The following is a 12,342-nucleotide window of genomic DNA, read 5'->3' as shown; positions in this document are numbered from 1 at the left end:
GCAAATAGCAGCAGGGAAGTAACAGTGATTATTTTTGCAATTCCATTTAGTGATGCTTTAAATAGCACATAAAATAAATATCAACAAACCATTTAAATTTGGAGGTTTGCACATGCTTTATCGGAGATAGAGGATTAATGTTTATATATCTCATGGTAAACATACTATACTCTATAGGACAATTTGAACAGGTTTTTTGTTTGCTCTGTGGGTAAAAAAAAACATTTTTCTCAATTGATGACCATTCAAAAAGCTACATAAGCTGAGAAACTGCTATCGAGATGAACGGGAATGCTAACGGCTGGCCTTCTCTAGGTGTTATAGACCTTCTTGGAACCCACAAGCCCCTGAAACAGGTCAATAAAACATCCTATAAGTATTTTACGAGAATTTTACAGTCTCTTAAACAATCTAAAAGCAAGGCTTTGGCTGATTTCCCAGTTAATGGACTTTTCTGTCTAGGAGGGCATATGAATATTCTGCTTCAGACTTACAGATCCTAGTTTTTGTTCTCTTCCTGCATGTACAGGCTCACTTCTCTTCATAACACATCCACAGCAGTAAAAGCCAGCCAATTAAATTATATTAAAGTTCTCCTGGACTCTGTAAATAAATAAAGATAATTAATGTCTTAATTCACTGTTTTCAAGTCAATTATTCCCAATTTTCTGCTGAGATAGAACATTTGACAATCGTGTCTAATGGAAAACTGTTACCAGGAAGAAATGGAGGCTGTTGTATTTAATTTGTGGCCCTCATGGGGGTCCGATCTAGTTTAAATGTTAAACAATAAACATACAAATCAACCATTCCATCCATTCTCCATTCACGCAGAAAAGAAAAGGCTAAATGCTCATTGGCCATCTTTCAGATCCCTTGGCCCAGCACAGCAGCCTCTTAAATGACCCGTGAGTCTTTAGAGGGCTAATTTACATACCGGATGCTCTTGAGAGTTGATCTAAAGCCAAAGAGGGGCAAAGGTGACAGATGAGTCGGTCAGCACGGTTTAATTAGATTTTCAAACAACTTGCAGCTTCTAATTGTGGTTAAAAAAAACTGGGTCTGGAGAGAGACAGAATGATTGAACCCAAATAGGGTGAACAAAGAAAACAAATACAGGTGCTCTCCACCGAGAGGCAAGAGCAGGCAAGATACTGAATGATTTGGAGACTTTGCACTGTAACATTCATAATTAGGCTGTCATGCTTCAAACTTGATCTTCAGTGAATGCTGGAAAATGGCGAGTGTTCATTTCGGCGAATTAAAGCAGCTCAAGGCTTCTAGAGGATTACTTAAAGTGTCTCCTTTCCACGGAAACTAAATGAATGAAGAGTGTCTTATTCGTAATTCATATTCGGTGGCAGAGTTTAAAGATTTTTCTTTTTTCCTTTCCTGTTATATTTTAAATTGTTACAATAAGTCTTCCCTCGACATGACTTAATGTGACAGATCATCAATAACCGTGCTGCACGACTGAGGGAAAAAGACCTTTGCATTACATTTTAATTCCTCCTGTGTTGTGTCATTTTCAGAAAGGAGGGCGCTCAGGACTCCTGTCTCAATATTTAACTGACCCTCCAGGGACACGGCAGCTGAAGCAGCTGAAACAGCTGAAACTTTGACTTATCCATTTAAACAGAGCCATTTTTTTTGCTGGTGTCCTCTGAGGAAATGCTATTTCATCCTGGAACACACCTTTCTTGAAGTTCAAATCAATAATTCCAAGATGTTCATTGATATAAAGTTCAAAATCATTTTAATCCTTCTTTTGAGAATAAGCAGCCGGATGAATGATTCCCAAGATGAAATTCTCTCTCTACACTCTACAATTCGTTTTCTGGATATATGTCTGCAAAGTAATTGTCTGTAATGTTTATCGTCAGTTCATGCAGGATAAGTAATGTCTGTAGAACTTGCAGAGATGGATTGTGCCTAGGAGCACTGCAAATATTATAACACTTTTAGATATTTCAAAGTGTGGCCCCTCCACTTTTTGGGAAATAATAATTATATTTTAATATAGTTTTGCTGCTGTGCCAAGACAGAAAATCGCAGTCGTCTAGCCTACACTTTTAAAGACTTTAAGAACAAGCAAAGCCTCTGTGTAAGTGGTAATTTACTATGGTTAGCGGTCACTTACCTGCTATTTAGCAAGGACAAATGTTAAGTAACCTTATTAATATTCATGTGCTGAACTGATAAGGTTTATAATGTGTCCCTTCAACATTTCAGATTGTTGCTACACCCCTGGGTGGTAGGGCTGTAACGATACACCAAACCCACGATTCGGTTCGTATCACGATTTTTGACCCACGGTACGATACAAACCTCGATACGGGGGGGACAAAACAGTTTTATTCTGTACAGTATTCTGTAGCCTATTTTGCCGTCAATACCATATATCTGTATGGTCAATAGGCTACTGCCGACGTTTTCTTTGCGGTACCAATAGGCAATATATATTTAACATGAAGTATAGGGCCTCCTGTACATCAATACCAACAGAAGCGCTGCGTCAGACACGCTTCTGGTGTGCAAAGAAAGAGAAAACGCCACGCAGCCGCACCGCGGATGACACGCAACAGAAACGCCACGCTCACACCACGTTGCCAGCCGGTTGGGGAAGCTTCTTGAAACACTTACAGCAAATTATGTGGGTCTTGTCAACTACACGATTGCCATCCTTGTTCTCCACCGGGTAGCTGAAATGTTGCCATACTGCTGACTTAAAAGTTGGACCTGGACAGGAAGGATAATTCTGGGAGTTGGAAGGGGTGTGTCGCGATTCTGCCTCCTCACATCGCGATACAGGTTGGTGGACCTGCGTATTGCGATTTCGATTTCATATCGCATATCGTTACAGCCCTACTGGGTGGTGCTTTGCCATTACACATAACTGACCTATCACAAAATAATTTTGCTGTGCTAATTAATTATGGAAAGTAATCAATATGAGCACAATACTCCATATCAGCAAAAGTTTTGGGATGCCTTCCTTTACATGCACATGAACTTTAATGACATCCCATTCTAAATCTGTATGGTTTTATATGGAGTAAAGTTGGTGGCTTCTGTGCACTGTGCACCTCAGCATGTGCTGACCCCGCAGTAATTTTACCTGACCTAACCCTTCATGGCTGAGTTGCTGTTGTTCCTAATTGCTTCCACTTTGTTATAATACCACTAATAGTTGACTGTGGAATATTTAGTAGTGAGTAAATTTCACAAATGGATTTATTTCCCAGGTGGCAACCTAACACGGTACTACTGCTTGAATTCACTGAGGTCCTGAGAGTGAGCCATTCTTTACCCAAATGTGTGTAGGAGTGTCTGCATGCCTAAGTGGTTGATTTTATACAACTGTGGCCATGGAAGTGATTGGGTCACCTAAATTCAATGATTTGGAGGGGTGTCCCAATACTTTTGGCAATATAGTGTATTGTGAGATTAACTCATAAAAATTCATGAAATTCAGACAAAATCTGACCATACTGTTGACATGTGCAAGCCCGGTTCTATATTGCACTCATGCATTTTAAAGACTTCACGGTCTTAGTGCCCTTTTTTTTTTTTTTGTTAGGAAAAATTTACACTATACTGCTAGGGCTGCACGATTTGGTGAAAATATATAATTGCGATTATTCTGGGTAAAATTGCGATTGCGATTTAAAATGCGATTATTGTTATTATTATTTTTTACAAATTAAAAGTGTGTATATAACATTGTGTTTATATATTAATGTGACTAATAATAATAATTATGAATATTATTAATGCTAGAAATATTACCATTACAATAACATTTTCATAATTACAATTAATTACATAAAAAAAGAGTATGTCAGAACAAATATAACAATATAATACTAATACTAATTATTATTATTATTTTTGTAATATTTTACAGAAAACTTATTTTACAAAAAAAAAAAAAAAAACTGCTGGGTTACCTATTAATATGCAGACAGCCTATGACTAAAAATATATATATATATATATGTTGTTTATCGGTGATATCAATTTCTTAAAGTCTGTCTTTAATATGAAATATGAACCTCTTGTGCATCCACTGTGGGGGAAAAAAAACTCCTGTACATGGATTCTCCAATCAATTTATAATTTTTTTAAGTTTATTAAGTTTTAAAATGTATTAAGTATTATTTTCTTATTAATTACCCAAAAGTTTTTAATTCATACTGAAAGCCAGAGGGCGCCCTCGAGCGGAAAACGCCACATTTGCCTCAGAGAAGTAATTGACGTTAGTTTTCAGGAAATCCATGATGTGAAGCTAACGCTGTAAACAGAAGATAGAGACGCTTTGATTAAACATGACGACAATAAACACGACTGCAGTAAAATATGGTGTATTTGAGTTCTTCAAGCCGTCAAGGGTATTTTCATAATAATAAAGTATAATGCAGTGCTGATTGACGTAGAATACTATAAAATAACGCATCGTCTGCCTCACTGATGAGAAGACACATCAGCTCACACACACTCGACTGACGATATGAAGTGAGGTAAAGCATGTTAATTAAATGTTGTCTTTTGTTGAACAGGTTTATGAACGCTTCACTAGTTTGTGAAGATGGTTGACTCGTGTTGCTTTTTCAAACGCACGTTATAAGCAACTCAAACTCGCAGTCTTTCAGACGGAGCAGCGTTTACTCCTGATCTCAGAGCCGCTCTTCGCTAACACACTGGGCATTTATTTATATAATTAAAATCACAGCCCTTGAGCTTTCATAATCGCACACAAGCCAAATCGCGATTGCAGTTCGATTAATCGTGCAGCCCTAATTTCTTCCCATCACTTTGCTTCAATTATAAAATTACAGGCTTGTGTGCTTTTTGCATTTTGCTAACCAAATGAGAACACAGTCCTTTCAATCTCTTTTACATAAGCAACAAATGTCAAACGCATCAAGGAACAATATGAATTCAATTGAAAGTTTTTTTTACCCTAGTTCTCTTAAATTGTATTAGGTTTAAGGTTGTATGCCATGCAACATCTTTTCATAAATTAATTTTGAGAAGGTAATTTTTACTGGAACAGTCTATACAATTTTGAGCTTATCCGAAATTTTTATCGCACTGAATCCTGATAACCCTCATTTTGCGATTCACACATATGCAGCTACAAGTGTTCACATGACCTGAAGAAACAACTCAAGAAACTAAAACGTGGCTCTACACTTCCCATAAAGCACTAATTGGATGAACAAAGCTTTCCATGGCGGCAAGTATTGCTTACAGACCAGGAACAAAGTGTTGGAACTTGCAAATGATTCTCTGAGGATTGCTCATTTGTTTGTTTCTTACTGGGACTACAGCCCATGAACGAGGCAGTATCCAGACCACAACTGACAGGCCCACGTCTGCCCATTATGCTCCTGTGGTGTGGCCTTGTTGAGTAATTGCTAGATTTCTGGTCAACGCTTCAAGAAACATATGTTCCACTCCACACTGCGAGACTCCTTGCAGGAGGCTAGTAGTTTCCAGCCATGTATAACGTCTCTTTTGACAAAGGGTCTTGGAGGATTCCACAGTGACCTACAGTGGAAATAATAGGACATAATTCAAAATAATTGTTTATTTTTTTTCCAAGCCAGCATATTTCAAAGCTTCAAAAACTTCAGTACTTTTACGATAGACCCTTTGTTTATGTCCTGGAGTTAAATCCAATTAAGCCGGGGTAATGCTTGGCAAGCGCCGGACAAGTTTAAAAAGTTTTGTAATAATTTTGCAAAACTGCTGTGCTTTGTTGTCCTCCCTTTCATTTCTGGCCTTGGCTAATGAACCCAACTCAGACCCTCCCTAAAACAGATAAATTTCTGCGCTTTCCTCTCCCTGTCCAAAGACAAAAGGCATGACCAATCATTATCCCTGTAAAAGTGTCTCTGTGGGACAATAACAGCGCAGGGGTCTACAGCAGGGTGCTTTCATGCTGATTATGAAAAGTGAGCTGTAAATATTTTATTTTAGTACTTTATTCAACCTTTCAGCTTCATAAGGTCACAGCTAATTTGCAAGCCATAAAAACGCATTTGGCAGATTTAACAGGGACGGGAGACGCACTGATGGCATCGTCAGGGTCCCGTGTTCCTTTGAGGAAGAGTTATTATTCCCATTAAGCCTGGCAGAACGATGAGGCCAGAAATTCGCCGCTGGTACGTCCCCATTGATCGCAGGCAGGAGAATGAGCTGCTAATGCATTTAGAGAAATAAAATCTGTTAACACTGCAGACGTTCAGCATTACAAGATAAATTATTTTCAACGGAAGGCATATGTGGGGTATTTTTGCACAAATAGCTGATTTCATTCTGGTTGACAACACGGTTAGAGAATAATTCCAGCATAACCTGGCATAAAACTGGGATATCCTTAGAAATATTCAGCCTGCTGATAACATACTGATGCAGGATAAACTTTAATAACAAATCCCATATTTAGTCCAAGTTATCCATAAATTTAATAAAGTAAGTGACTTTGAAGATTGGGACCTTAATGTTATCATGATACAATATGAACATGGCCACTTTGTTTTTGTGCACAAACTTCTCAAAGTTGCACCAACAGGCAGAGATGTATAGTAACGAAGTAGAACTACTTCACTACTGTACTTAAAGGTGCCCTAGAATGATTTGAAACAATGTTAAATTGTTCTCTGATATCTACATAGAGGGTACGTGGCTTATTTAAGGGCAAAAATTGTCCAGATACAGTTTTACAGGTCCATTTACAACCCTAAAAATTGTCCTTAGGATGTAATGCTCTGTTTTTGCCTTATTTGGATGAATATTAATGTTGAGCTCTGCTCTGATTGGCTTATTTCAGCAGTTCAGTTGTTCAGCTCGTGAGTCCTGACCGTCCTGACAGAACACAGACCGACTGAATGACACTTTAAGCAGAACATCTCAAATGGAGAGTGATAAAATGCAGCTTATTTGTTTATTGGTGTTTTCAGAACATCCGCACGTGAGAAAGAGCTCGCGTTTGTGCAGTTGCCAGATTTCCGTAATTAAATCCCCAGAGCTTTTCTGTGAAAAAATAAAACCCATCCGGTGTTTTACCTAAACATGTCCAATCTGGCAACCATAGGCGGTATCTGTACTTTTCTAAAGTATTATTTTTTTTCTCCTACTTCCACTTTTACTTCAGTAAATTTTCGATGAGTTTAATACTTTTACTCCAATATATTTTTATGTGCTGCATAGTTACTCTTTAAAATTATAAAAATGCTACGAATCCTTCCATTCCAAACCCACATTATTTACCACGGCCAGAACGGTAGATGGCAGGTTTGATGAAGCTGGCACATCACTGAGCGAATCAAGTGATTCAAGAAGACTGCACGTGCTCCTGTTCTGCCTTTTTTTTTTTAGCCGTCAAAGCTTTATTTGTTCGGTGAGTAATGTAGAATAGAATAACTGCTGCACTTGTCAGGGCGCATATGCGAGAGAGAGAGGGCACATCCGCGCATTCACCGTCTAAACAACACAAACGTCTTGCTCTCAAATTGCTCTCTATTTGTTTATATAGTTAATGTGCAGTGTGAAGTAACATACAAACAATGAACAGCTGTATTTTTATTAACTAAGATTAACAAAGATTAATAAATACAGTAACAAATATATTGATCATGGTTAGTTCATGTTAGTTATTAGTCTAATACATTAACTAATGTAATGGTAACTAATCAAACCATATTGTAAAGTGTTACAAACAAATCATTTACTCAGAACACCTCTTGAAATAAGAATAAGTGTGCTTGTATGTCTTTTTAGAAAGAGTGCTTGGTAAGATTTAATCTTAATAAACTACAGTATTTTCAGGTTATTTATATGACAATGTGTAGAAGAATTACCTAAAAAAATTATTTGAAAACTTGAAATTTGAAAATTTGGTGAAAACAGAACAAAAGTGCAAAGCAAGTTGTTATAGCTAGCTGTTAAATGTATTCAATTGTATGTGGTATAAAATAAGATTATTAGTTAAAATAAACTTTTTGGTAAATGAAATATGATGTTCAAAATTTTGACTACTTTCTTGAATAACTACATAACACAATACTTGTACTTTCAGTACTTGAGTAGTACATTTTTAAACTACTTGCAATACTTAAGTACAAAAAAATGTTGAATGCTTTTGTACTTCTACTTAAGTGTGGTGCTTAAAGAGCACTTCAACTTCTACTCAAGTCACTTTTTTGATAGTGCACTTGTACTTTTACGTCTAGGTCTCTAGTACTTTATACATCTCTGCCAACAGGGCTGTACCCCTAACAAGTGGCACCAAAATAGATAGACATTCAAACGACCTTATGTTGAGTCCAAAGGGATTGCGAAATGTTTTCTATACACCTTATAAATCACACTGTCTATATTTAGCTGAAGCATTCATAAACAAGAAACAAAACAGACCGTGATACCCCCGAGACCGGACATTCACTGCAAGGATCTAAAGAACATTTATGTCACATGGTACAGATATGCCTCCAGGCTTGGTGTCTGTACCTAACTGATGGAAACCACTGTCCAGTTGCCCTAAAGATACATAAACTCCAGGGTAGAAGATAGTACAGGCGATCAATTTTCTAATACACATTTACTGACCACCAAAAATTGTACCAAACCAATATGCTGTTTGACGTTGTGATATACATGCAAGAACCAGTGGAAGGGCTCAACACTCTAAAAATAGGTGTGCAAACTGTAAAATGTATTTAGAAGCACGCGTGCAAAAAATCCCTGCAGGTCATAAAAAGTCTTAAATGGTATATCAAACATCTTAATTATTATTTTAGAGGTCTTAAATTTGGGAATGGAAAAACGTGATTCGTGATACAGCCTAATGTGATTAAACTTCAAAAGGCTATGATTTCATTAAATAAACGTGAGCTGCATGTTTCAAAGTCAAAATGCGTTCTGCAGTCTTGTGGTTTAGAGCAGTTTGCAATCAATTAATACCATGCATTTATGCCAATAGATTGCTTGAGATCTACTGCTGATGAATTATGACAATGTTGGCTTTATAGTGCTTATATTGTATTATGTGGTAGATGGATGTAAGAGAGCATATTTTCTCTTTTTGATTGAGCAGTCGGCAAAACATTTATTCAATTTACTGTATAGATTTTAATAGTATTGAAGGGTACAATGGGGCTAGAGGCACATTTTGAAAAAAACTAAACAAAACAACAACAAAAAAAACATTAATTTTCACTACTCTGATACTGTATGATTGCAGAAAACATAAAAATAAAAGTGTTTTATTTTGTTTAAAAATGTATGAGGTGGCAAGCAGGGCATTTTTACCCCACACAGAGGGTTAAAGGCTAACCAGCATGGTTCAAAAGGCACACAGTAGATGCTTTTGCACCGGAGGAACCTTTTCATAGTCCCTAGAACTATAGGCAGAAGTACCCAGATTTTGACATGTTTGCACCGCAGGAACTAGGAAGGATTTTATTCCTAGGAGCTCATTTTGGGGGGACTAAGTTAGCTCCTACTTCAGATTAGGGTCTAACCCAGCACAATAGGAGCTATCAGTGTCGTAATTATGCGCTGATTGGCAGGACGCATGTAAAACACCAGCACCCACCATTTAAAAAAATGTTGTGTACACACAGATTATAGCCTATATATTTACTCCAGAAACTAACTCTTAAGGAAAACAGTGATAGATGGAGCTCTCAACCTTTACGCTAAAGAGAAATTGCAAAGCAACTCTGAGGACACCAAAGGAAACACAATTCAACCTCAGCATCAACCTCCGTGGTCGCATTAAGTATCAGCCAAATTTCCACATACATCTTCAAAAGTGGATGTTTTGGTAAGTGCCGGGGAAGATTAAGGAGTCTAAACAACTTTTTAAGAGTTTAGAGTAAGAGTTTCAGCAAAGGCATTATAGAAAGCTCTTCTGTAAAGATTCTTAAATTCTCCTTTTATGTTCAATGGAAAAAAATTACAGCATACAGCTTTGAAATGACAATAGCGTGAATAAACAATGACTAATTGTTGATTCAAACCTTTAATAAGATGTCTTGAAAGAAGGTAAAGACACAAAGGGCTCAAGCTGTGACAGTGGAGATGCTAGAAATCATAGTTAGAACACAAGTGAATGGTGAATGGAAGAGGTAGGAACTAAACAAGGACACACAAAGGTGCAGAGTGACTGTAGGGTACAAAAACACTCCTCTCCAGACGTCCTTGGAGCTGCAGACTTGAGTCAGAGGAAACCAGCTTGGGGAAAAGAAAGAGAGGGAAGGGCGGGAGGGAGACAATGAGGAGGATAAGGAGGAAGGGCAGTGGGGTTGTACAGTACCTCTGTTACCGGTGACAGCAGAATTGAGATTCTTGGAGTCTAAGGGACCTGTAGTGTCTGGGAGGGTGGGTGCAGGGGAGGTTGTGGATGGTGACGGTGTGGTGGGGGCATCTGTCATATACGCAACAAAAAAACAATGACAACAAACATGTAAACAGAAAGGGACGGACAAAAGACAAACAACAATGACAAGGGGGAAGAAAACATTACCATAACAATGGAACAAATGAAACACAATAGTTGTATGCTGACAAAAATGCAAATAAAAACGGATGGGTTTAATTTAATAATGCACACATGAATAAACTATTGAGAAGAAAAAAACAGCATGTACAGAACACCTGACATTCCAGAAATGTATGTCTTTCTTTATGATTTTTATGGATAGGGGGTTTGGTTTGTGTATAATATATCAAGCCATTCTAGACGATAGCAAAAATGACAGTTTTGCTCTCAAAATGGTAGAAAAAGCAAGCCGTACGCAGAGAGAAAAGCTTCAATATTTGATGAACTATCAAAAGCGGTCTGCACTGCTGAATTGCTGGATAAAATGAGAACAATAACCATAACAAGCTTTTTGCTCCTAATAATATATCCTTATATCATGGCAGCTAAGAGCTAGATATTAGAGCATCTTTAAAAATGCAAAAGAGCAGATGCTACTGAAAAAACTTTAGTGATCAATTTACACCTGCCATTAAACATGCTATTTTACCATACTGTATCTGGATATTTAGCTTTACACATTGCATTTAACACGAAAGTGTCCATTGTGATCGGATAGCGATCTGATCACATGCAGAGAAGGGATAGTTCACCCCAAATTAAAATTAGCCCATGAGTTACTCACCCTCAAGTCATCCTAGATGTATGACATTCTTCTTTCAGACGAATACAATCGGAGTTATATTGGGGAGTTTAGCGTCTCTCGCAATTCATAATGGTTATGTTACATTGCATCCATTATGCCTTTTTCATAAGTTGAATATGGAAGGTGGTCAGGCGGCAGCTAGATATTTTACTTTCTAAGGTTTTAAATATGGATTTTTTTCTTACACAAACGCATCGCTTTGCTTTTTGCCTTTATAACTCCTCAGAGCCGTGTGGAGTGTGTTTATGATGGATGGATGCACTTTTTTGGGCTTCATATTTTGGGTTCCCAATCACTGTCTTATAATGCTTGGATTAGCCTGGACATTTTTTAATATACTCCGATTGTATTTGCCTGAAAGAAGAAGGTCATAAGGTTGGCTTAAGGGGTAAGTAAATCATGGGGTAACTTGAATTTTTGGGTGAACTATCTCTTTAATTGCAATATATAAGTAAAAAGGGCCAGGTTAAAATGTTCTAACGTAAAAGCAAAATTCACTCAATATCTCAATTTCAAGGTGCAGTTTAATTTGAGTGATTTCTGCTTTTAAAACAGCAGGCATCATTTAAGCCTCTTGAATGTGATTCTGGTTCAACAATCAGTGTACTGCTGGCTGCCGTTTTGCATGCATAAAGCATGTTTAGCGCAGTGATAGGGACAGGAGAGGAGAGTTGGGCTCAAGTTGATAAGCTAAATCACCAGTCTGCCTTCATACTAATGGACTCAAGCAGACAAGCAGAGTAATCCAACTGATAGCTCAAAATTACACAGCAGCTCCCAGCTCCGGCTAACTAGAAATTAGATTCCACAGGTTGCAGGGGCAGACACATTAGTAAACAGCGGCTCATGGCTAGACTTGTGCATTCTCTGAGGAAAATGTAAGTGATCCTGGGCCATGTGAAACTCAGGGCGTTGCTAGGCTGTTGCTAAGGTGTCCTGAGTGTTTTTTAGTGCATTGCCATCAGTGTTGGGGAAAGTTACTTTTAAAAATAATGCATTACAATATTGCGTTAGTCCCTTAAAAAGTAACTTTAGTTACTTAGTTACTTTTCTAAGAAAAGTAATGTTACATTACTTTTGCGTTACTTTTTCTCACCTTTGTTTTTTATAACAAAAAAAGTTATATTTTTGTGTAAATGTAAAT

General features: G+C 37.5%; 1 protein-coding gene across 7 annotated transcripts in view; it reads right to left on the bottom strand.

The window, feature by feature from the left end:
- Positions 1 to 12,342, bottom strand: part of cadm2a (cell adhesion molecule 2a) — a 604,121-nt gene that overhangs the window by 11,633 nt on the left and 580,146 nt on the right. For 6 of the 7 annotated variants that reach the window (XM_067434027.1, XM_067434028.1, XM_067434033.1 and 3 more), the window contains one exon: positions 10,328 to 10,438. The exons of the other annotated variant lie outside the window; for it this stretch is intronic. In XM_067434027.1, the coding sequence (XP_067290128.1) occupies positions 10,328 to 10,438 (111 nt within the window). The remainder of the gene's footprint in view (positions 1 to 10,327; positions 10,439 to 12,342) is intronic. 7 annotated transcript variants of the gene reach the window in all.

The sequence above is a fragment of the Pseudorasbora parva genome, chromosome 23 (assembly GCF_024679245.1).
Source record: "Pseudorasbora parva isolate DD20220531a chromosome 23, ASM2467924v1, whole genome shotgun sequence".
In the NCBI taxonomy this organism is placed as follows: Eukaryota; Metazoa; Chordata; class Actinopteri; order Cypriniformes; family Gobionidae; genus Pseudorasbora; species Pseudorasbora parva.
Note: the sequence above shows the minus strand (reverse complement) of the source record. Positions and strands in the feature narration are given on the sequence as shown.